The sequence below is a fragment of the Geotrypetes seraphini genome, chromosome 7, assembly GCF_902459505.1.
Source record: "Geotrypetes seraphini chromosome 7, aGeoSer1.1, whole genome shotgun sequence".
Taxonomy (NCBI): Eukaryota; Metazoa; Chordata; class Amphibia; order Gymnophiona; family Dermophiidae; genus Geotrypetes; species Geotrypetes seraphini.
Window position 1 is genome coordinate 100,127,389 of NC_047090.1, and position 25,586 is coordinate 100,152,974.

Here is a 25,586-nt window from a genome sequence, read left to right on the forward strand (position 1 = left end):
ACTCCAGATTTATGAAAGGACTTTTCAGTGTCAAACCTCCTCTCAAACCGCCTCCAGTGGTTTGGGATCTCAATGTTGTTCTTGCTCAGTTGATGAAGCCTCCATTTGAACCAATGTCTATGGCTCATCTGAAATATCTCACTTGGAAAGTGGTGTTTCTCATTGCTCTCACATCTGCTCGAAGAGTCAGTGAGCTGCAAGCCTTAATTGCTGAGCAACCTTTCACAGTTTTCCATCATGACAAGGTGGTCCTCCGTACTAATCCTAAATTCTTACCTAAAGTGGTTTCAGAATTTCATCTCAACCAAACCATTGTACTTCCAGTGTTTTTTCCAAGGCCTCATTTTCATCCTGGAGAATCAGCTCTTCATACCCTGGACTGTAAGTGTGCTTTGGCCTTCTACTTAGAATGCACCGAACCACACAGATCTGCTCCTCAACTTTTTGTCTCCTTCGATCCGAACAAGTTGGGACATCCGATTTCTAAGCGAACCATCTCCAACTGGATGGCTGCCTGTATCTCTTTCTGCTATGCTCAGGATTGACTGCATCTGCAGAGTCGAGTCACAGCCCACAAAGTCAGAGCCATGGTGGCTTCACTAAACTAAACTAAACCTTAGGTTTGTATACCGCATCTTCTTCACGGTCGTAGAGCTCCAAAGGATGGTTGTGGGTTGAGAGTAATGGAGAAAAAGGGGGGTTTTGGGTAACAGAGAGGAGGGAGGTGTTACATTTTAGAGAAAAGCCAAGTTTTCAGATGTTTTCGGAAAAGTTGGAAGGAGCTCGAATTTCGGAGAGGGGATGTAAGGTTGTTTCAGAGCTCGGTGATTCTAAAGGGGAGGGATGTCCCTAGTTTTCCAGCATGGGATATACCTTTTGTCAAAGGGAAGGATAGTTTTAATTTTTGGGAGGATCTGGTGGAATTAGGATTAGAGGAATTCCAAGATAGTGGAATAACGGGAGGAATAATGCCATGAAGGATCTTGAAAGTTAGGCAGGCACATTTGAAGTGGACCCTGGAGATTATTGGAAGCCAGTGAAGCTTGGACAGAAGTGGTGAGACGTGATCAAATTTACTTTTTGCGAAAAAAAGCTTAGCCGCAGTATTCTGAATCCGCTGGAGTCTGAGGAGGCTTTTCTTAGTTAGGCTTAAGTAAATAGAGTTGCAATAGTCTAATCTGGAGAGGATGATGGATTGTACAAGGGCGGCAAAGTGTTTTTGATGGAAACAGGATCTCACTTTCCTCAGCATATGAAGGCTAAAGAAGCATTTTTTTTTTACCAGGGAGTGGAGGTGGTCATTGAAGGATAGTGAAGAATCCACGATGATGCCCAGAACTTTGCTTGAGAACTCAAGCTGTAGTGAGGGGCCGGAGGACAGTGGAATGGAGGTGGGTAAATGGTCTAATATTGGACCGAGCCAAAGTAGTTTTGTTTTGGATTCGTTTAATTTCATTTGAACAGTGAGGGCCCAGGTTTGGAGGTTCGAAATACATGAGGATATGTTCTCGGAGAGGTTAGTGAGGTTTGAGTCGATCTCGAGGAGGTCAAGGATGTCATCAGCATAAGTGTAAAGTGTTTCAAGGGGGGATAGATGGAGGAGTTTTAGAGAGGACATATAGATATTGAAAAGAATAGGAGAGAGAGGTGAACCTTGTGGGACTCCTCCACATGTCGGTTTCCAAGGGGAGGATGAGATACCGTTCATGTAAACGGTGTAAGAACAGGAACTTAAGAATTTTGAGAACCAGTCTAGAACTGTGGAGTTGATGCCTATCTCGGAGAGTTGGAAAACAAGAATATCATGATGGACAACGTCAAAAGCCGCAGAAAGGTCAAATTGTAGAAGAACAGCGAACTTATTACGAGAATGAAGTTGTTGAACCTTAGAGATTAGTGAGGCCAATAGGGATTCGGTGCTGAAATTGGGTCTGAATCCATATTGGTAAGGAAGGAGAATAGAGAATCTTTCTAAATAGGATGAGAGTTCGGAAGATATGATAGATTCTAGCATCTTGGTTAGGAGAGGGATATTTGCTATTGGACAATAGCTGGAAGGAGTGGAGGGTCAAGATCAGATTTTTTCAGTAGTGGGGTCAAAGCGATGTGTCCCATTTCAGAAGAGAATAGGCCCAACAAAAGAGCAGAGTTTATAAGTTTGGTGAGAGATGTGATGGCCTGTGTGGGAATTTTCTCAAATAGGTAGGAGGGGAATGGGTCCAAGGTACAGTTGCAAGTTTTTAATTTGAGGCAGAGATTAGAGACCTGCGATTCGGATACGAACTTAAAGGCAGTCCAAGATCTGTCAGCTGGGGTGGGGTTGGAGATAGGTAGTGTAGGGATAAAACAGAGGTCCAGAAAGAAGGGGGACAGATTGAGACATCTGGATTTTACTTCTGCTGAAAGCAATAGAAGTAAAAAGGATGGATTGAAACATCTGGGTTTTACTTCTGCTGAAAACAATGGAAGTAAAACCCAACATCTCAATCCGTCCTCCTTTTTCTGGAGCCACCCTATCCCCACCCCCTATACAAAATAAGAACAACAGAGAGAATAACTGTCAATTGCTATTTAAGTGCTAAATAATCAAAAGTTGATGCATTGTTGCAAACTCAGGGGTTACTTTTAGCCCTGGGATTTGCATTAGGAGTTTTGCTTTGATGTTGGCCCAAAAAAAGGGCAGGATTCACTACGGTAAACCTCCAAACTGTGTGCAATCCGTTTCCGTTTGCATGCCGGTCGACCAATTCAGTAAAGGCCTGCATGCAAATGGGGACGATCGTTAACACGCCCCTCCTACCCACGGCCAGAGCGATCCCCACTCATGCACACACCCTGACAGTAGTGACAGGAGAAGCAGCCTCTTGTCACTGCTGTCAGGGCTCAGCCCAGCACAGATCTCTCTTGCCTGCTCCCAGACTTTCCTGCTCTCTGCCGCCTTTCCCTGCAGTGCAATCTCATGGTTTTAAAATGGGCCTGCACTGTGGGGAACGGCGGCAGAGAGCAGGAGAGTCCGGTGAGCAGGGAAGAGAGATCCTGCACTGGCCTGACACACCGGCCTTGCCTGACACCCCCCATGTCCCCGATCTCTCCTGCCTGCCCTGCTCTGCTCTGCCACGCCCCCCCCCCCCCGAGAAAAAAGCAGGAGGGATACCAATTCTCTCCTGCCATCACCGTTAAAAATATTTTAAAAAATGCTGCATGCATGCAGCATGGCACTCACCCCCCTACCGGCACGGCCCTCCCTCAACGTCCCCTCCTCCCGACCAGCATGGCCCACCCATAGCACCAAAAAGTTGGGAGCTCCTAGGCCTCCCACCCCTCGGCCCACCCCTGGTCGGCCCAGGTGGTTGGACCCGGCCCACCAACCCACTCCGGTACCTTTAAAATAGTTGGGAGCAGGAGGGGTGCCCGGTCCCTCCTTATCCTTGGAGGCTCTGAACATCTTTGGGAGCAGGAGGGGTGCCCAGACCCTCCTCCTGCTCCTATGCCGCTCCAAAATCTTCGGGAGCATGAGGAAAGTCCTCCTGCTCCTATTCTCAGGCTGGCCGCTGCTTAATAGCGGCCTTAGGCCCCATCCCAGCGCATCATTTGATGCACAGGGAGAGGCCTGAGGCCCTGATTGGCGCCTCAGCCAATTAGGGACTTGATTGGGTTCTGGAACGAGATCATCTGAGTTTCCATTATTTCCTATGGGGACATTTGCTTTGGATTACGAGCATGCTTCTGGAACGAATTATGCTCGTAAACCAAGGTACCATTGTATTTTTCAATCCTCTGTTCTCACCCTGCTCCTGAGACCTCTGTTATACAAAGCTAAAAGTGTGGACATTGTTCAACCGTTCACATTCTTTTACCCACAAACAGGTTGGGCAGTAATTGCAGGTAAAATGCTTTTTTAGCTGCAGAAAGGGTTTAAATATTGTCATCTGTAGAACTCTAGTACTGCAGCTTTAATTGTTAGGTAATTGGTAGTTCTTAAACCTGGACAGTTAGAGGGAAGACTTTCAAAAAAGCAACACGATGGAAGGGGCTGTGATTACTCCTGCATTTACACCCCACATTTGGTTTTATAACAAGGCCCGGCTTCCCTTTTTTCTCTTGGGTTACCGCAGAGTGACGCTGCTAGACCAGCACACTATTAGCAAAACCAGAAGGGTGAGATAATGCATCTGGCAGCTACACAAAACCATTAAGCTCTCGCTTTTAAGTTCTAATTCATGTTTCATTCCTGAGAGAATATTAGTGTTTAAAGTTTCACAAAGCTGCTCCTGTTTTGGCTGCTCCCTCCATTCCAAATTGCATTGAGTTAAGATGCTGTGCTACGTCTTGATCAGAACCTGCCATATGTCTATCATACTCATACCTGAGATCTGTGAGTGTAGCATGAATAGCTAAAGAGAAGCCAAGGGGCAAGTTGAAAAAGGGTACATTTATAGTTTGACAAAATGGCATGTTTCCCTTCCTGCATTTGCAAATTCGTGCTTGTCTGTGTGAAAAGACACAGTAAAATCAATTTCATTACGGTAACAAGGGCTAGATGAAGCATGTGTGTACGTGTGTCTTTGTTTCTATGCTTATGCAGTGCTCTCCCCAGAAATTTTTTTAGCCTGGTGGCATGAAAAAGTAGCCGGGTGGGGTGGGATGGGGAAATTTGGTGGTGGGCGATGGAGGGAGGGAAGCTTACAATTGCTGCTTTTACTTGCTTCGGGCCTTCCTCATTGCCAGGTCCTGCCTACTTTCTGTTTCCGCGAAGGCAGGACCCAGCAGCGAGGAAGGCCCGAAGCAAGTAAAACCGTTAACCTCAGTTTAGTGGGATAAGCCTTTAGAAACTTGGTAAGCCCTACAAGTGGTTCGCTGCTAGGTGCGCTGGGACAAGGCAGGGAGGACGGGGATTTTCGTTACAGAAGTTGCACAGGCTGACAGGCGCAGACAGGCCACACAGGTAGCGGCTTCCCAATACCTCGAACATGAGTGCCAGCAGGATGACCGTGGCCACACACGACACCATATTAGCATGATTTTGAATCATGAACTCGTGGCTGAAGACTGGGGGGCTCTTATTTTTCTTCCGCAGCCCAATACTGGCTGGCCAAGGGGCTCACCACCCACCCTGCACCGCAGCACAACAACGAGCGCTAAGAGGGACCAAGCACACAGACGCTAACCCCCCCTCTTTCCAGAGGCAAACCGAAAACCAACTGTTGTACCAGCCCACTCCACCTCCTCCTGCTGTACCTTGGCATAGTATACAGACCTCCAAGACCACAGGAAGACCGTAATATGGAATTAATCGAGGATATAGAGAATATCACTTTGCGGGGGGACACAGTATTGCTGGGTGACTTCAATATGCCTGATGTGAATTGGAACACAATTTCCTCTGCGACCAGCAGCAGCAGGAGGCTATTAAACGCTATAAAGGGAGCAAGACTCAAGCAAATGGTTTTGGAGCCAACTAGGGAACAGGCGATTCTAGACCTAATACTTACCAACGGAGAAAGTGTCACAGAGGTCTCAGTGAGGGACACACTTGCGTCCAGTGACCACAACATGGTATGGTTTAACCTCAGAAAAGGTTTCACCAAATCCAACACATTAACCAAGGTCCTCAGCTTCAAGGACACCAACTTCGAGAACATGGGGGAATTCATCCATCAGTCGCTACAAAACCAAGCAGAGACAGATAATGTAGAGGAAATGTGGTCAACACTGAAAGTTACTATACAAGAAGCAACAAATCGATTTATAAAATCAGTAAGTAAACGACGAAGAAATAACAAACCGCAGTGGTTCTCTACGGAGATCTCCAACCTCATAAAAGAGAAGAAAAGAGCATTCATCTCCTTCAAACATTCAGGGAAGCAGGACTCCAGGGAAGGCTATCTGGCCAAGTCAAGAGCCGTCAAAACGGCAGTCAGACAGGCCAAATTGCAGATGGAGGAGAATCTAGCAAAGACCATCAAAAAGGGCGATAAAGCATTCTTTAGGTATATTAGTGATAGGAACAGGAACACAGGTGGGATAGTACGCCTTATAAAACCAGACGGGAGCTATGTAGAATCGGACTCCGAGAAGGCTAAACTATTAAATGAATACTTTTGCTCAGTCTTCACCCGTGAGGCGCTGGGATCCGGCCCTCAGCTACCAACAAGGGATAGCTCGATAGACCCGTTTTTCAACTTTGAGTTTACGCCCAGTAGTGTCTACAGTGAACTATCCAAACTCAAGGTTGACAAAGCTATGGGGCCAGACAACATACACCCCAGAGTACTCAGGGAGTTAAGAGACACCTTGGCGAAACCACTATCAACACTCTTCAATCTCTCCCTTAGCAAGGGAAGAGTCCCGCTAGACTGGAAAACTGCTAATGTCATTCCACTACATAAAAAAGGATGCAGGACGGAAGCCACGAACTACAGACCGGTGAGTCTCACATCAATAGTGAGCAAACTAATGGAAACTCTAATCAAACACCAATTGGATACGGTCCTGAACGAGGGGAATCTGCGAGATCCCCGTCAACATGGGTTCACAAAGGGGAGGTCTTGTCAATCCAACCTGATCAGCTTCTTTGACTGGGTGACGAGGAAGCTGGATATTGGGGAGTCCCTGGACGTCGTGTACTTAGATTTCAGCAAAGCATTCGATAGCGTACCACACCGCAGGTTGTTGAGCAAGATGAACTCTATAGGTTTGGGTGATACCTTAACTACTTGGGTGGGGGACTGGCTAGGAGGTAGACTTCAGAGGGTGGTAGTGAATGGCTCCCCCTCAGAAATGACAGAGGTGATCAGTGGAGTACCGCAGGGTTCGGTCTTGGGCCCAATCTTATTCAACATCTTCATAAGGGACTTGGCTGAGGGGCTTCAGGGTAAATTAACGTTATTCGCCGATGACGCCAAATTATGCAATATAGTAGACAAGAACACAACAGGACCTGACATCAAATCCAAGACCCATAGTATGGCACATGACCTCCTCCTACTGGAGAATTGGTCCAGGACCTGGCAACTAAATTTCAATGCCAAAAAATGCAAGGTCATGCATCTTGGCAACAAAAATCCATGTAAGGCTTACAGTCTTAATGGTGAGATCCTAGAGAGAACTGTAGCGGAACGTGACTTGGGGGTAATCATCAGTGAGGACATGAAGACTGCAACTCAAGTGGAGAAAGCTTCATCTAAGGCCAGACAAATCATGGGTTGCATACGCAGGAGTTTCGTTAGCCGTAAGCCCGAAGTCATAATGCCATTATATAGGTCCATGGTGAGACCCCATCTGGAATATTGTGTGCAGTTCTGGAGACCACATTACCGCAAAGATGTGCTGAGACTTGAGTCGGTCCAGCCATACGGATGGTAACAGGGCTCAGGGAGCTCCCGTATGAGGAACGGCTGAATAAATTGCAGCTCTACTCCCTAGAGGAACGCAGGGAGAGAGGGGACATGATCGAAACATTCAAATACCTCACGCACCGTATTGAAGTAGGGGAGGATATCTTCTTCTTCAAGGAACCCACGTCAACACGAGGGCATCCGTGGAAAATCAGGGGAGGGACATTGCATGGCGACACCAGGAAGTACTTCTTCACCGAGAGGGTGGTAGATCGATGGAATAGTCTTCCGATACAGGTAATTGAGGCCAGCAGTGTGCCTGATTTTAAAGCTAAATGGGATCGAAAGGTGGGATCTCTTCACAAAGGGAGGTAGGGGAGGGTCATTGGTGTGGGCAGACTTGATGGGCCTTGGCCCTTATCTGCCGTCACTTTCTATGTTTCTATGTTTCTATGTCGTCCTCCCTCCTTAGGCAAAACTCACCACGCACATAAGCTTGCTTCCCTCCCTTCCTTTAACTCACTGCCCTATCTCCCACCTTAGCCTGCAGCGAATTGAATCCATGCTCCCGGGTTTTTAAAAATTTTGACAGCCCAGCACTCACCTAAATTAGCCGGGCGGAGTGCCCGGCTAAAACCTGCTAGGGAGAACACTGCGTATGGATGGACAGACACAGACCGATGCAGAAAGCTATTGTGAGCCTAACAACATGGTTGCCATGAGTTGTACACCCGTTATTGGTCAAGCAAGGTAGAGAGGGATTGAACCCGGGTGTTAGCCCGCACAGAAGGCATTGCTGCACAGTGCACTTAAATGAATGGTAACAAGGTCTTTAAATATTCTGCTGCAGTACACAGAAGTACAACATGAGAAATGGTTTGCTAGGACTGGGGCAGTATAGAAAAATTGGTTGAGATGATTCCATGCCCTTTTTGTACATTAATATTAGCAAGAAGTTTTTGCGAGGTTCATATTTTAAGTGCAGGACAGCAGCTGCAGAGGTGTTCTAGCACTTTAGTTTTCTTCAGATATGCGCAGAAGAAGCTGCTCTTACCACTGAACCTTCATGTGCATATACTCAGCAGGTGTCCCCCGATCAGTGTCCAAGTTCCGAGTGTATAAAATTTACATAGAAATAGCTTTTGCTTGGTGCTGTTTTAACCTGTTGTATGCCCAGCCATTTGCATATGGCTATAACATGGGGCCTTGATTGACTCAGGCACCTTAGGTGCCTGAACCATTCAGGGCCTTAGGTTCCCCCCATCCCCCCCTGTGCACCCCAGGATGCACTGGGAAGGGGAAGGCTCACCATTTCGAAGAGGCAGGTTTGCAGGAAGGAGGGACTGGGCATTCCTCCTACTGTCATCTTCTTTTTAAGGTTTGGGGAGGGGGTGGGGGAGCATGAGGGAGCCGAGTGGCAGAGGCAGGAAGGAGTGGGCATCTCCCCTGCCAAGGATCTTTTTTTGTGTGTTTGTGTGTGTGTGTGTGTGTGTGGGGGGGGGGTAATTCCAGATGGTCGCATGATCTTCATGGAGAGGTTCGGATGGCCAAGGCAGGAGGGAGTCGGCATCCCTACCGTCGAGGATCTTCGCGGGGAGGGGAGTGTTCAGGTGGTTGTGATCTTCGGGAGGGGGGTGTCTGTGTCAGGAGGGAGTAGGCATCTCTCTGGCCTCTCTCTCTTTTTTTTTTTTGTTTTTTTGTTTCAGGGATGTTGGGGGGCCATCACAATTTTTTTTTTTGGGGGGGGCAGGTATTGTGCATGTGTAACACACATACATCATCTGTGCCTATAAAAAAAAAAAAAAAGAAATGGAAATAAAAATCTTTCTGCCTCGAATAGCCGAGTGGAAGGAGGCTGCTTTGGGGCTTCCCCTGCGCTCAGCTGTTCAGGCTTTCCCTGCTAGCTTTGCGCATATGTGAAAGCTGCTTTTCCGGTGACTGGTGGGGTGAGATTATGGTGAGATTATGGTTGACCTCTGCGAAACTAATTTGCATGCAAAGTCAGTCACGATCGCTGGTTTAAAGTTGGCCAATGAATTGCTCCATTTATTTTATTTATTCAGTTTTCTACACCGTTCTCCCAAGAGAGTTCAGAAAGGTTTATATGAATTTATTCAGGTACTCAAGCATTTTCTCTGTCTGTCCCAATGGGCTCACAATCTATCTAATGTACCTGGGGCAATGGGGGGATTAAGTGACTTGCCCAGGGTCACAAGGAGCAGCTTGGGTTTGAACCCACATCCTCAGGGTGCTGAGGCTGTAGCTTTAACCACTGCACCACACTCTCCCCACAGTGACCCACTTAGCTAGAGTGACTATTTTTGGTGCATCCAGGCAAGAGTCTGGCTAGTCCTGCTGCTTTACAACTGTAGAGGTTTTTTGTTCTGGCTTTCCAGCTGCAGTAATATGAGGAGCTTGTTTCCAGTTAAATGTACCAATAGAAGGCCATCCTGATAGTGTAGCGAGAAGTCCTGTGAAGAATTTGGTAGCATGTAAAAGAAGTGCTGTGCAAGTAAAAGACTTAGTTTGATTCCTGGGCCAGGCCTGTGGATACTGCACAGGACTTTAGCACCTTTTGGGCTACCCATTGCACTATCAACTCTGAAAAACCCATCAGGGGAGTGGATGTAGGGAGTCTTACCTTAAGGTCTATGTTTAGCTGCAGTTGTATTCCTGGACCAAAGACTGTCACTGAAGTGTCTGGGCTAAGATGAGAAGCCATTTTAAAAAGCAAGAGAAAAATTTGGAGTCACTGTAGCTGAGAGGCTGATTTTGATTGAGCTGAAAACCCAAAGGAACAGGAGGAAACTGCTGGGGGAGAAAAAAAAAAGTGAAGTCACAGCCTAATTAAACATTTTATCTTTTGCAGTGGTGGTTTTCCCTTGTCTCTGAAACTCTGCTAAATAATATATCAGTTATAGAAATAGAAGTATCAAATGAACATGGGACTTGAAAATGGTTTAGAGCAGAACTGCAATAAAAATCAAGACACACAGACAAGAAACCATGGCTATTTCTTATGCAGTGTGAACACTTAAGCTTGTCTGCTAAAGATTTGTTTTTCAGCATTTTAGGATTAGAAAATGAATCCTAGTTATCAAGTAAAACTGGCCTAGTTTTCTCCCAGAGTATTTCATGCCACTTGGGTTTTGCTATTTTTACATTTTTTCTCACACCCAAACCTTTTTAAGCCTGGGTTAGTTACAAAAGGGTTTGGCTCTTGATTATTCTGACTTCATGTTCTTTCCACACTGGATAATTGCTCCATAGTCAAATCTGGATTAATTTCTCATGTCTTTCTAGATTTAATTTTGGAGTTGATTGATCCCAGAGCTCCCTTTATATTACATTTAATCCATCATTTCTACAAAAGATTAATATTGAATGTTTCCTTGAGGTGGGATTAGTTATTCCATTATGCATGTGGAAACGTTGTCTGATCCCCCTTCTAGTCTAAAGCATGTGTCAGTCATGTATGAAACTGTATTAAAAAAATTGGTACTGAGTCCGCTGTTTTTAAACAACTATAGTTTTTTATTCTTACCATTTTAATCCCTAGGAGATTTGCTTCTTGGTTCTTGATATACGATGGTATAGGAATGACTTGGTAGCTCCCCAAAATAAAATTATGGGTAGTTCTAAGAGAATAAATTCAGTGGTTGGGCAGAGATATACTGTTATCTTTAGAATGGCATCAGACTAGATCAGGAGTGGAAACTCTGGTCTGCGGAGCCCCAAACTGGTCAGGCATTTAAGATATCCTTGGTGAGTAAGCACTGTGCTCATCCTTGCTTTTAGTTTAACATCGCTGGAATTTCATATACTGTATAAATCTGTAACATCTTTTAATTATTGTAAACCGCATAGAACTTCATGGTCCTGCGGTATATAAACTGTTATATTATTATTATTATATACTCAAATATAAACCTAGATTTTTGGGCCCAAAAATGGGTGTCATTTTAATATTTGAGTCTTATTGCTACTATTGCCACTTATCATTTCTATAGCACTGCTAGACGTATGTAAGAGACAATCCCTGCTCAATAGAGCTTACAAGTCTAATTAAAACAGAAAAACAGGACAAATAAGGTTTAGGGAATTTCTCAAAGAGGGAATGATAAAACAGACATGGACCCATCATGGACCCAGACATGGACCCCAGGCCTACCTTAAGCTCTGCTGTTTCAGTGGTGAGCCAGGACAAGAACGATCCTCCTATGTCCCATGCAGTCTCACTATTCAAAATGACTGACACAAGTTCCCACAGTAACCTTGCGAGACTGCTGCAAGTTCGGTTTATATTTGAGTCAATCTTTTAGGTGACGACAGTTTATATTTGAGTATATATAGTATGTTTATATATTTGCTAGTTCTCTTCTAATTAATGTTAGTCCCTGAGTTGAAGCTTCCAGATGTGTGACCCTTTAAAAATTTTTGTACATGAAAAACCTTTAAAATTCCATAGTATCAATGAATCATTTGTTGTTGACTGAAAGCAAAGTCTTGATGCAAAACAGAGAAAATGCGAAGTGAAGCTGATTGTGCTTAAAAATTACCAATTATATATCAAATTTTAATTTTTTTTCTTAAGATACGGCTTTTGAATGCAGTTTGCTATTCAAAAAGATTATAGAGCAGTTTATGGAAATATAAATCTATCTCATTTCATGCACAAATCGCACACTTTTGCTTTCAGGCAACAATGTAGTTTAGTGGGCACTGTTCTCGGGTGGCAGAGACTGCATCACTTTTAAAGCACTTATGTGTAACATACAGTAAATGAAGGCAGATAAAAACCAGCATGATCCATCCAGTCTGCCAAGAAAGGTGGCAGGGTTAAACCTGCTGCTCTTTGCTGGTTACCCTCCCTTTACATGTGGCTGATATTTTCGCCATGAGCTACAATATTTTTGCAGATGCGTGCGAGCCTAAAATTTACCTGGTTGACTGCTACAGTGAATTTAGTACCCATCCCTTATTAAAATAACCAGTCTTGCAAAATATCTTTCAGGACCTCTTTTGTCTTTCATTGCTGGAGCTGATGAAGGTGACAGGTCAGAGCTACCAGAATGTTCAGAGGCTTCTTCAAACAGTCAGCAAGTCTTGTGCACCCAGAATGCAGACTGTAAGTTTTTGTCTTGCTAATGTAGCTTAAATTCCAGAGCTGCCTGCCTTACCAGTACAAGTTAGATGTAGAATAGGTTCAAACTAAAAAAATCAAATTATATTTCTTTAAATTTGCAAAATATAAGCCCATTCTTGTCATCCGTGCATTTGTGATGCGCAAATTCGCATATCCGTGATTGCATCATTTTTAGACGATATTCCCCACTCGTGCTGCTGTGTTCGCGTATTCGCAGACCAGCGCCCTCTGACCCAGGAGACTTACCTCCTCAGTAAGCGTGCACCCCCTGACAAGAATGGGCAGTGTTCCCCCTCCCTCGCTCATGCCCAGCTGGAAGTCTCTGCAGCCATTTTCATTGTTGAAAGAACAGGAACAAGTGGGAATTGCTCCTGCCCTAACATGCCACTAGACAACTAGGGAAACAAAGTAGTCCTAGGGTCCTTCCTCTGGGTCTGGGAGGAAGGTTGGTGGTGTCTGTTTGCAGAGAAAAGGGTTAAAACTGCCTATTTTTGCCCAGGGGGTGGGAGTGCTGACGGCAGGGGAAAGTGTCCTGGGTGGGGGGGAAGTTTTGCTGTCCTATGCAGGAACCTAACCCCATTCTTCCAATAGGGTCCACTATTCACGTTCCATGGTTTTAAGGCAGAAGGTATACTGCTGGAACCTACTCTCTATTTCCCATATTTTATTATTTGCAATTTCGCAGTTGGCAAACATTTTCATGAACCATACTACTGTGAATAACGAGAACAGACAGTATTTGTATTGGAATGTGTATTCTGATGAAAGTTGAATAATAGTCTCTGATTTTGAGTTGTATGATGGGGTTGGTAAAGCGAGGTGTATTCCCATTAGTAAACACTATGAGGTACAGACTTTGGGACTCTGTTACTAAGATGCGTTAGGTGCTAATGCATGCCTAAGTGTATTGCCCAAAGCCTAAAGGAGCATCCCATCAGATTTGAATCCTGGCTTCCCCTGGTTCTTAGCCTGTTGCTTTAACCACCAGGCTGCTCTTCCATTTTTTATGACAAATGCTTTACCAACACTAATTTCGAAACGGAAACAATTAGCACCTTAAAATAGCATATTGCAGGACATGATGAACTATCCTGCAGTAACTGCCAAATGTGCAGGCACTAAAAAAATAGGTTTTATAGAGGGGCAGAGAGTGGATGTTCCTGCACTACTAATCAGTGCAGCTACATTATTGCATGAGCCTTTACTACAAAATGGGTGGCAGGAAGTGCATATGCAGTAATTTTTCAAAATGGCTGTACGCTAATGATAACGTTATCATATTGTCATTATATGGCTGTGGTAAAAATGTGTGGGAAAGGCCCACATAAGAGTGCACGAAGGCCACTTTTTACTGCAGCTTAAAAAGGCCCTTTAACTTCTCTCCTCTTCCCAGAACTCGTATGAGTCATATCTGCTAACAAGTACGTTACTTTAATTTTACTAAGGGATTCCAGTTAGGTAAATGAGGAGTTATATACAGGCTAGCACAACTCTGTGCACTGAGAAAATAACTTTTGCTTCTGTAGATTAACAAACTGTTGAACTCCTTAGCAGATGGCTACTACAAATTTCACAGTCTCTCTATTGGCATGTTGACTCTTGGGTTCTTTTTGCTATGGTTTCTCTTTCCTGATGATGTCCCAGCACCTACTCTATGTCCGAGTTATTTTCTGCCAGCTGTCTTTTTTTGTTTCTGAGGGTTTAAATAAAAAAAAATCAGATTCCTCTAAAACAGGACATGACAAATCCCTGGTGCCAGGTTGCCATGGCACCTAGAAATTGTGTCATGACACCTGGGATTTCATGCTGTCCATTGTTTGTTATCCTGAATTGGCTGCCTTTTCCACCCCACCCCCAAAAAAAAACCCAAAACAAAACAAAAACAAGAACTCTTGGGTAGTTTAAAAGGTGTTTCTCTCAACAGATTAGAGCTGAATGGTAAGGAATTTCCTTGCTAGTTTAAAGGTCTCAAGTCTGATCAGTTTCTTTGATTGGATAACCGGAGAGCTGAATCAGACAGTGCTAGATGTGGTATACTCAAGTTTCAAGTTTATTAGGATTTTATATACCGCCTATCAAGGTTATCTAAGCGGTTTTTACAATCAGGTACTCAAAGCATTTTCCCTCTCTGTCCCGGTGGGCTCACAATCTATGTAATGTACTTGGAGTTTAGTAAGGCCTTTGACACTGTTCTGCATAGGCAGCTAATATAGGAAGAAGTAGGGAATTACAGGCCAGAAAGTCACTTTTAAAATATAGAATGGTGAAATTTGGAGTCTGGTGGATTACAGGACCAGAGGAAACATGGATTCACTAGAGTTAGGTCTTGTCAGACAAATTTGATCAATTTCTTTGACTGGGTGACCAGAGAATTGGATAGAGGAAGTACGCTAGATGTGGTCGGCCGTACTCGTCTCCCTAGGCCTGTGGCTGCCATGTACAATGAAGGCCAGCAAAATGCTGGCCTACATTGTAGCCATCTTATTACCAAAAGTTTTCTTAGTAATAGTTTGAAGATATCTCTATACAGCAAAATTCACAGAGTCCAATAAAGAATTCACCCATATAAGGTGAGTTCATAAATGAGGAATGGCGTTCAGGGGAATGATTTCAGGCTGAAAGCTAAGTATTCAGAATGAATAACTGCATGAAATAATAAGACTTAAGCACGAGTAAAATAGAAAAAAAGTTTATTAACACGGAGGAGGAGGTACCGTGGGGCAAATGAAGAGTTATCCCCTTCAAACATTATTGTTTGTAGGGCTGTCTGATACCCCTTCCGGACCTCATTTATGAACTCACCTTATATGGGTGAATTCTTTATTGGACTCTGTGAATTTTGCTGTATAGGCCTACATTGTAAGCAGACGTGGCCGCTGAGGATAAGTTTAACAGCTGCCCATTCCCACCAAACATCGCCGGCAGGAGGGATGCCCAGTCCCTTCTGCCGGAACTCCCCAACCTCCCCCGAACACCGCGGGCATTCCCCAGCCCACCCCCTTGGATCCTTCCTCCACTCCGCCAGCCCCCTAGAACCCTCTATCTTAAAACGGCCGGAGGCATCCTTCTTTCCTCCAGTCGGTTGGCCCGTCTTCTCACAAATGGTGGACCTGCTCCTTCCCGATGCATCGTGGGAAGCACCGGGGAGGGAACCTTAGGCCCTGATTGGCGATCTTTGCAGGGAGTGGGGGTTCCGGCACAGGGATTCGACATCCCTCATGCTGGCGATCTTTGTGGGGAGGGGGTCTGGCAGGAGGGACTGGGCATCCCTCTTGCCAGTAGTCTTCATGGGGGGGGATGGATTACCACTAAACTTATCGTAGCAGGGAGATTCCTTGTTGTGATAAGCTCAGCGGCAACCCAATTCTCTAACCAGTGCCGGTGACATGGATACCGGTTAGAGAATCGGATTATTAGGCGGGCTTAGGCATCTGTCCATGAGGATTCTCAAAAGCCACTTAGATGGCTTCTGAGACTGGGCATTCTATACGGAATTTGGCCCTTAGTGTGCACTGTTGAAATATGTACTTTATATACACATGCACCCAGTCTAGATCTTCTGTATAAGGAACGATATTGAGTAGCTATATGTTTAACATATGTTTGGGTCATACACTACATGTTATACCTGGTTTTGTCATGTCCATCCAAAACATGTATAGTAGACGTATAGGGACTCATTTTCAAAGCACTTAGACTCGCAAAGTACCATAGGTCTTTTGAAAATGGGCTCCATAGATCCTGTGTATCTGTGCTTATACATCTAGAGTTGGCGCACAGTGGGCTTGCCTCCTGGAACCCTCTTTCCACACCTATATTTCTGCACATAGAAAACTAAGCATTCACCAATGTCTGTCTGGATTCTTACGTCCTGCTTTGCTGAAAATGAAACTGAAGCAGCACTAGATATCTGGTATAGCACTAAATATCTAAGTGCCGTTTGAAAATTGATCCTATAGGGGGTACCTAAATGGGCAACAAAGGGGCGTGCTTAGCACCAATTCCATAACGGCGATGAAACATGCCTAACCTGTTACAGAATAGAAGCACAAAGTTGTTTTGGTGCCCTGAAAGCTTAGGCATGACAGCCTGCGTCAGGCCAAAGTGGGGCATAAATTGGCGTGCCTTGCAGTGCGTGTATCTCTGATCCTATTCTATAGTATAGGGTGCGCATGTTCTAGGCAGAAAATTCATGACACATCCCCGCAGTGGCGTCATGAGGGTGCACGCTCCCTTCCCTTCCCCTGTGCCTTTTAAATTTTCCAGGTGGAAGCAGCATCACGAACTTGCAGCCTGCGTCGCGCCGGCTATCCTTCTGACTCCACTTTCTAGGCGCGGGGCCCGGATGTGATGTCAGAGAAAGGCGACGCCAACACAGGCGGCAAGTTCGTAATGCTGCTCGTGCAGGGAAAATTAAAGAGGTATGAGGGGAGGGAAGGGCTGCATGCGTGTGGCGGGGGTGGGGGGTGGAGAGAAGGACAGGTCCCAGCACCCCTACCAAGACCATCCCTCCTGCCTCCCCCCTTACTACGCCACTATATCCACATCTCTCCCACTGATACAGACGATTTGCTTTTATGTACCATGTGACTAGCAGAACGTACACAGGTAACATAGAAACATAGAAAATGACGGCAGAAAAGGGCCATAGCCCATCAAGTTTGCCCACTCCACTAACCCTCCCAACTACCCTCCTAGAGATCGCACTCTGATGGCATCACCTTTACACTACCCACGTAGAGATCCGACGTGGGCATCCCACTTATTCTTAAAATCTGGCACGCTGCTGGCCATGATCACCTGCACTGGGAGCTCGTTCCAATGGTCAACCACTCTTTCCGTGAAGAAAAACTTCCTAGTGTCGCTAGACTCAGTTAGGACACTGGTCTTTGACCTAAGGGCCGCCGCGGGAGCGGACTGCTGGGCACGATGGACCACTGGTCTGACCCAGCAGTGGCAATTCTTATGTTCTTATAGAATAGTACCTTGCAAACACACATGTACCGTATTTTCACATAGATAACGCGCACCCGTGTAAAACGCGCACACGGGTATAGCGCGCAAAAAACACATATTTATGTACATAAATTTTTATATACCGCGCACACCCGTATACCGCGCATGCTGCCCGACTCTCCTTTCGCCCGCCCCGACTCTCCTCTGGAGACCCTGACTCTGTTTTCGCCCGCCCCGACTCTCCTTTCCTCCTTGAAGTCTTGTCCCTACCCTGAAAGCCTGATGCCCCCCCGACGTCCGATTCACCCCCCCCGCAGGACCGCTCGCACCCCCACCCCGAAGGACCGCTCGCACGCACCTGCACCCCCACCCTGAAGGACCGCTCGCACCCCCACCCCGAAGGAGCGCTCGCACTCCCACCCCGAAGGACCGCTCGCAAGCACCCGCACCCCCACCCTGAAGGACCGCTCGCACCCCCACCCCGAAGGACCGCTCGCACCCCCACCCTGAAGGACCGCTCATACCCCCACCCCGAAGGAGCGCTCGCACTCCCACCCCGAAGGACCGCTCGCACCCCCACAGCCTCCCCCCCCTCCCCCATGGAGAAACTGTCTACCTTGTTTCCGGATGCCAGCGAGCCCAGCTGTTTCCTCTGCCGGCGGTCCCACCCCTTCTCTGAGCCCTGCTGTGCTGCTTTTTCTTCCGGCGGTCCCGCCCTTTCTCTGACATCAGAGAAAGGGCGGGACCGCCTGAAGAGGAAGCAGCGCAACACAGGGCTCTGAGAAGGGGCAGGACCGCCGGCAGAGGAAGCAGCTGGGCTGGCATCCGGAAACAAGGTAGACAGCTTCTCCATGGGGGAGGGGGGGAGGCTGTGGGGGTGCGAGCGGTCCTTCGGGTGGGGGTGCGAGCGGTCCTTCGGAGTGGGAGTGCGAGCGCTCCTTCCAGGTGATGAATCAGGCGTCGGGGGGGGGGGGGGGGAAACTATGGAAAAAAAATTTTTGTACAACGCGCTCACGCGTATAACGCGCAAGGGTATGCGCGGTTTGTAAAAACCACGTATAACGCGTGCGTTATATGCGAGAAAATACGGTAATTGCCAATTAAGGGCTGTTGTCCCATGACTATGGCACCTACCTTTAGGCACTGTTTACAGAATTACCCTTATAGTGACCAGGCATAAGACAATTACACTGACCTAAGCAACTGGTGGTTTGCAGAAGATTGACAGCAGCATCTGAGAAACATCACCATTTCTGAACTGTTGACTGTATGGTAAATAACATGTTGCAATAATGTTATAGGTGTTATAGTTTACTGTCTCCTTGCTGAAATATTAGCATATATAATAATTGTGAGTTTCGGTGAATGGATTCCATAGACATTGCAGTACAGTATTTTATTTTTTTTTCATCCTTTCTTCTTTTGAACAATAAACATGTTTCTGCAGAACCAATGGTCAACAAATCCTGCAAATGCAGTTCTCAGCATGTCTATAATTGTAATCATGTAAATGTTGGGTTATATTAAAGTATTATATAAAGAGATGTAGAAAAAGCAAACAAATGAAATAAAGCTGCTTTTTTTTTTTTTTTTAAATTTAAGGCTTATGACATGAGGAAAAGACAAGTGAATGATCCTATATTGGCCTTCTTACCCACAAACCTTGATAGTCTGGACAAAGTTCTTTATGGTGGTGTGGCCTGTGGAGCTCTTACAGAGGTACTGTAGAAACTGTATCCTATCCCCCCCTGAAATCTTCTTGGTTGTTAGCTTGAAATGTTAAAAAAAAATGGAAATGTTAACAAATAGTTAAGGAAATGATAGATATGAAAAAAATGAATGCCGATAGTTTGGGGCACAGTAATTTATTTAAGCTGGTTTGGGGGCCATAGACATCATATATTACCTCACTATAGTAGGTCTTTGATCATGAGTCAGTTTTGATTTATTTTCGTAGACATCCAGGAAATGGTGGGTGAGGGAGGGGGCTATTTCTGTTCTAATTTGACTTTTGAGTATGACTACCTGGGGTGGAAGTAGGGTGGGAGGGTATTTTTAATCTGAATAGGGTAAGGTTATTGGAATAGTCTATGTTTCTGTGTTTTATTGAATAATCATTGGGTGTGGGGCTGGGGGAGAAAATGGTTGGTTATGCATATTTGTAAGTTGAATGTGCTTTTATTAACTTATTATATATATGATATATATTTGTGTATTGCACTTTTGAAGTTTAGAAAATCAATAAAGAATTTTTTTAAAAAAGGAAATGATTGAATCATTTTTCCAAAAGCAGATCACTGCCGGTTGGTAAAGATTGTTGAATAAGGCAGATGGGAACAACATTTTCTGTCTGATATTCCACTTATACTAGAATAAATGCAGTTAGCTCCTTTAAGATGGGCGGCTAGTGTCATATACAGTAGAGTTAAGTTTAAGATGTTAACTTATGGCTTATAAATCATTTTATACAGGAATTCCTGTACTATGCTAACACCAAATAGGCCAGCTTACATGTTAGTCCACAGCAAGAAAACCTCTTTGTTATTTTGCTGACAGTTTCTGCTTTGCTTGACATTACAAGACGATCAGCATTCTTTTGTTTTTGGAAATCACTTTCAAATTATTTGAGGCTTGAAACATCATGTAAGAATTTAAAGTGGGTTTGACAGCATACTATTCCAGATAGACATTTGCGGGATAGGGGTGGCTGGGGCACCACTGCCCCAGGTTGACAGTTTAGTCATTCTATCCTGTCAATATCTTTCCTATTATGTTTTCTCTGATGGCTTTATTTTGTTAGCTCTGTTTTGGTAGGACTGTGTATCCCTTATTTTGTTGTGAACATCTCTGCTCTGAGTCCAAAGAGTTGAATAGCAAATATCAAATGTATAAAGAATGCAACAGATGATAATGGGACATAGCATGAATTAATTCTTTTGAGTGATTGTATCTGTGACACTTGCCAGGGTAATAAATTCCCCAAAATATCTCATGTATAAATTATTCAAGCAGAGAATGTGTAGAAGGGTGCTATATAGGGGTGACAGGTCAGTGCTAAATACAAGAATCAACCCGCACAACACTACTTCAGATACTACCAAGCCATCCGAGGTCCCACATTTGTGTGTGAGCGTTTTTCAGGACCAGAGTACTGCATCAATGACCTTAAGGAAATTATCATCATAAAAAAAAAGAAACCAAATACAATAAAATGATCATCATAAAAAGGAGAAACTCATGAGTATACTGTACAATCCTCCATATTAATAACCCTATTATTACAATATTCGATACATATCAGTAAATGTCAATATATTAACGTAGCTGCTGACATAACTTCATACCAATCTGAGTCAAATTACATATCAAAGCTCTTCCCCCTCCCTAATTGAAGATGCTCACAGCTCAAAATTGCTTTATTTGTTTTTCCATCTGCTAAAGGTTGTTCACATAGAAGATATTTCCAACGGCTATTGTCATTTCAGGCTGCAACGTCACTTGATAATTTCCTCCTCTTATCGGTATTTAAAAAAACTGTTAAAGACCTACTTATTTGCCAAATTTTTTTTAATAGCTCCTTTTACAAAACCGCAGTGGCGGTTTTAGCGCACGCACCGGATTAGCGCGCGCTAGCCGAAAATCTACCGCCTGCTAAATTTAGCACGCGCTATTCCGCACGTTAAGGCCCTAGCGCGGCTTTGTAAAAGGAGCCCTAAGTTTAATGCTTTGTATTTTGCCGAGATTGTTCAGTTTTTCTTATTTTGTTAACCGCATAGAACGTTATGGTGTTGCGGTATATAAATAAATACTTGTTATGTTATATGAATGGGCAAACTTTCATGGTCTGAATCCTGCAAAGGAGACGATTTGGATAGGCTGGAGTGAGCTTCAACGGCAACTCCAGCAGTTGGAACCTAAGGACAGTACCGAGTGAACTTCTAAGGTCTGTGGCCCAGAGGAAACAAAGAACAATTGAATCATGAAATTGTAATGCTTGTAGTTAGAGGGCAAACTGGATGGACCATCTGCTGTCATTTACTATTTTCTTCTGATAGGTTGTGTTTAGAAGCATAAAAATTTTTGTAAATTTTTTTAAAGGCTTGTAAAATAAGAGGGGTAGTGGTGCAAATTGAGCCAGTTTCAGACTTGATGCTAGCAACTCTCTGATTTGAGATAGGAAGCCAGTAATTTACCAGCTTTCCTGGCTTCAGATTAATATACTGAACTTTGCTTTAAAGAAATAGCAGATGCCTTATTGGATAAGAGGTCATTATGCTGAAACTTGAGGTTTTGCAGTTTCTGATATACCGTATTTTTCGCTCCAAAAGATGCCCTTTTTCCACCCCCAAAAAGGGGTGCCATTTTGCCTGGCACTGGCGTCAGACTCACTGGCCTATAATTTCCCGGATCACTTCTGGAACTCTTTTTAAAAATCAGTGTCACGGCTACCCTCCAGTCTTCCAGTACTATGCTGGATTTTAAAAATTACAAATTACTAGCAATAGCTCTGCAAGTTCATTTTTCAATTCTATCTGCACTCTGGGATGTGTACCATCCGGTTCAGGTGATTTGGTACTGTTCAGTTTGTTAAATAGACCCATTACATCATTCAGTGTTACAGAGATTTGATTGAGTTTTTTTGATTCATCAGAATTTCTGGCATTTCTCCCCCACATTTTCCTTGGTGAAGACCGAGTTCTAAATTTTAAATAGCTCACTCTGCAACAAATGGAAACTCTTGATTTTGTGTGGTGTCTCTGCTGCTGCTGCTGCTGCTTCAGCTAGTTAGTAACATTGCAATCTTATTTCAGGTAACAGGCCCTTCAGGGTGTGGCAAAACACAGTTCTGCATTCTGATGAGCTTGCTAGCCACATTGCCTTCATGCATAGGAGGACTGAATGGGAATGTTGTTTTCATTGACACGGAGTCTACGTTCAGTGCGGAGAGGTAATGATACTTGGATTTATGATGGAAATGTTATAAAATATCAAACCTGTACTTTTATTACTTTATAGGAATGTGTTAAGAGTTATTTAGGAACAAGCCATTTTAACATTCATTCCTAAGCTATTTCCGTATTTTCACGTAGATAACGCGCACACGGGTATAGCGCGCGGAAAACACAAATTTATGTACAGAAATTTTTATATACCGCGCACACCCGTATACCGCGCATGCTGCCCGACTCTCCTTTCGCCCGCCCGACTCTCCTTTCGCCCGCCTCGACTCTCCTCTGGCCACCCCGACTCTCCTTTCACCCGCCCCGACTCTCCTCTCCCCCTTGAAGTCCTGTTCCCACCCTGAAAACCTGATGCCCCCCCCGACGTCCGATTCACCCCAACGCAGGACCGCTCGCACCCCCACCCCGAAGGACCGCTCGCACGCACTTCCACCCGCACCCCCACCCTGAAGGACCGCTCGCACCCCCACAGCCTCCTGACCCCCCCCCCATCATGTAGAAGCTCCTACCGGTGTCCTGCTGCTTTCTCTTGGCGGTCCCGGCCCTTCCGTGAGCCCTGCGCCTGCGCTGCTTCCTCTTCTAGCGGTTCGCCCTTTTTCTAACGTCAAGCCCTCTTGCCCCGCCGACTCCCCGACTCCCTGACACGATCGGGGCAAGAGGGAGCTCAAGCCCTCTTGCCCCAGCCAACCGCAGCACACCCGACACGATCGGGGCAAGAGGGAGCTCAAGCCCTCTTGCCCCCCCCGACACGATCGGGCAAAAGGGAGCCCAAGCCCTCTTGCCCCACCGACTCCCCAACTCCCTGAAAATATCGGGCCAGGAGGGAGCCCAAACCCTCCTGGCCACGGCGACCCCCTACCCCCACCCTGCACTACATTACGGGCAGGAGGGATCCCAGGCCCTCCTGCCCTCGATGCAAACCCCCCTCCCCCCCAACGACCGCCCCGCTCAAGAACCTCCCACCGCCCCCGCAGCCGACCCGCGGCCCCCCTGGCCGACCCCCACGATACCCCCACCCCCTTCCCCGTACCTTTGTGTAGTTGGCCGGACAGACGGGAGCCAAACCCGCCTGTCCGGCAGGCAGCCAACGACGGAATGAGGCCGGATTGGCCCATCCGTCCCAAAGCTCCGCCTACTGGTGGGGCCTAAGGCGCCTGGGCCAATCAGAATAGGCCCGGGAGCCTTAGGTCCCTCCTGGGGGCGGGGCCTGAGGCACATGGGCCCAACCCGACTATTCTGATTGGCCCAGGCGCCTTAGGCCCCACCAGTTGGCGGAGCTTTGGGACGGATGGGCCAATCCGGCCTCATTCCGTCGTTGGCTGCCTGCCGGACAGGCGGGTTTGGCTCCCGTCTGTCCGGCCAACTACACAAAGGTAAGGGGAAGGGGGGTGGGGGTGTCGTGGGGGTCGGCCAGGGGGGTCGCTGGTCGGCTGGGGGGGGCGGTCGGAGGTTCTTGGGGGGGCGATCGTTGGGGGGAGGGGGTTTGCGTCGAGGGCAGGAGGGCCTGGGATCCCTCCTGCCCGTAATGTAGTGTGGGGTGGGGGTAGGGGGTCGCCGTGGCCAGGAGGGTTTGGGCTCCCTCCTGGCCCTATATTGTCGGGGAGTTGGGGAGTCGGCGGGGCAAGAGGGCTTGGGCTCCCTTTTGCCCCGATCGTGTCGGGGGGGGCGGGCAAGAGGGCTTGAGCTCCCTCTTGCCCCGATCGTGTTGTGGGTGCCGCGGTTGGCTGGGGCAAGAGGGCTTGAGCTCCCTCTTGCCCCGATCGTGTCGGGGATGCCGCAGTTGGCTGGGGCAAGAGGGCGGGAGTGCGTGCGAGCGGTCCTTCAGGGTGGGGGTGCGGGTGGGAGTGCGTGCGAGCGGTCCTTCAGGGTGGGGATGCGGGTGCGGGTGGGAGCGCGTGCGAGCGGTCCTTCGGGGTGGGGGTGCGGGTGCGTGCGAGCGGTCCTTCAGGGTGGGGGTGCGAGCGGTCCTGCGGGGGGAAAATGAATCGGACGTCGGGGGGGGACTAGGTTATGCACGGTTTGTAAAAACACGTATAACGCGCGCAAATACGGTAGCTCAGGCTTCTTAATATAACAACTGAAAAATATTTGTTAAAAGTAAACAGTGCTAGTAATAAGTTGGGAAGATATTCTAAGCTCCTTGTTTATGGGGGAATGACATGGCTTTAAGGTTGAATTTTAAATAAGTGAACTATAAAAATAAACTTTCAATTTATAAGAACATAAGAATAGCCTTACTAGGTCAAACCATTTTGCCCAGTATCCCGTCTTCATGGTGGCCGATCCAGGTCAGAATTACCTGGCAAATCCCAAACAGTAGCAACATTATCGATCCAGGGCAAGCAGTGGCTTCCCCCATGTTTGTCTCATTAGCAGACTATGGACTTTTCCTCTAAGAACTTTTCCAAACCATTTTTTTAAAACCAGCTACAGTAACTGCTCTTATCACATCCTCTGGCAGTGTGTTCCAGAGCTTAACTATTCTTTGAGTGAAAAAAAATATTTCCTCATTGGTTTTAAAAGTATTTCCCTGTAACTTTATTGAGTGTCCCCTAGTGTTTGTAATTTTGATGGAGTAAAAAAATGATCACTTGTACTTGTTCTACACCACTCAGGATTTTGTAGACTTCAATCATATCTCCCCTCAGCCGTCTCTTTTCCAAGTTGAAAAGCCATAACCTCATTAGTCTTTCCTCATACGAGAGGGTTTCCATCCCCTTTATCATCTTGGTTGCTCTTTGAACCTTTTCTAGTTCTACTGTATCTTTTTTTAGATAAGGCGATCAGAATTGAACGCAATACTCAAGGTGAGGTTGCATCATGGAGTGATATGGAGGCCTTATCTTTAGTCTTGTTTACCATCCATTTTCTAATAATTCCTGGCATTTTGTTTGCTTTTTTTGGCTGCTGCTGCACATTAGATGGAAGGTTTCAGCGTATTGTCTACAATGACACCTAGATCATAGCTAACAGATGCTAGGGTCCACCTTGGGGGTAAGTTTGTGCAGAATTCTGCATGGAATGGGACTGCTGCGCATTAGCACAGAATTCCAGCAGGAGTACTATTTGATGTCCGTTCATACCATCTATTTCATTACATTAGTATTTATGAATTGTTAATATGCCCCAGAAGGAGTTTAATGTAATTTACAATTTAGAAGAGCTTGGCCATATCCAAGGATTGCA

General features: G+C 46.0%; 1 protein-coding gene across 7 annotated transcripts in view; it reads left to right on the forward strand.

Annotated features, from left to right (window-relative positions):
* The window catches only part of RAD51B (RAD51 paralog B), a 1,288,364-nt gene that overhangs the window by 24,049 nt on the left and 1,238,729 nt on the right, over nucleotides 1-25,586 (forward strand). For all 7 annotated transcript variants that reach the window (XM_033953094.1, XM_033953095.1, XM_033953092.1 and 4 more), the window contains 3 exons: nucleotides 12,352-12,465; nucleotides 19,042-19,158; nucleotides 22,251-22,387. In XM_033953094.1, coding sequence (XP_033808985.1) covers nucleotides 12,352-12,465; nucleotides 19,042-19,158; nucleotides 22,251-22,387 — 368 coding nt within the window. The remainder of the gene's footprint in view (nucleotides 1-12,351; nucleotides 12,466-19,041; nucleotides 19,159-22,250; nucleotides 22,388-25,586) is intronic.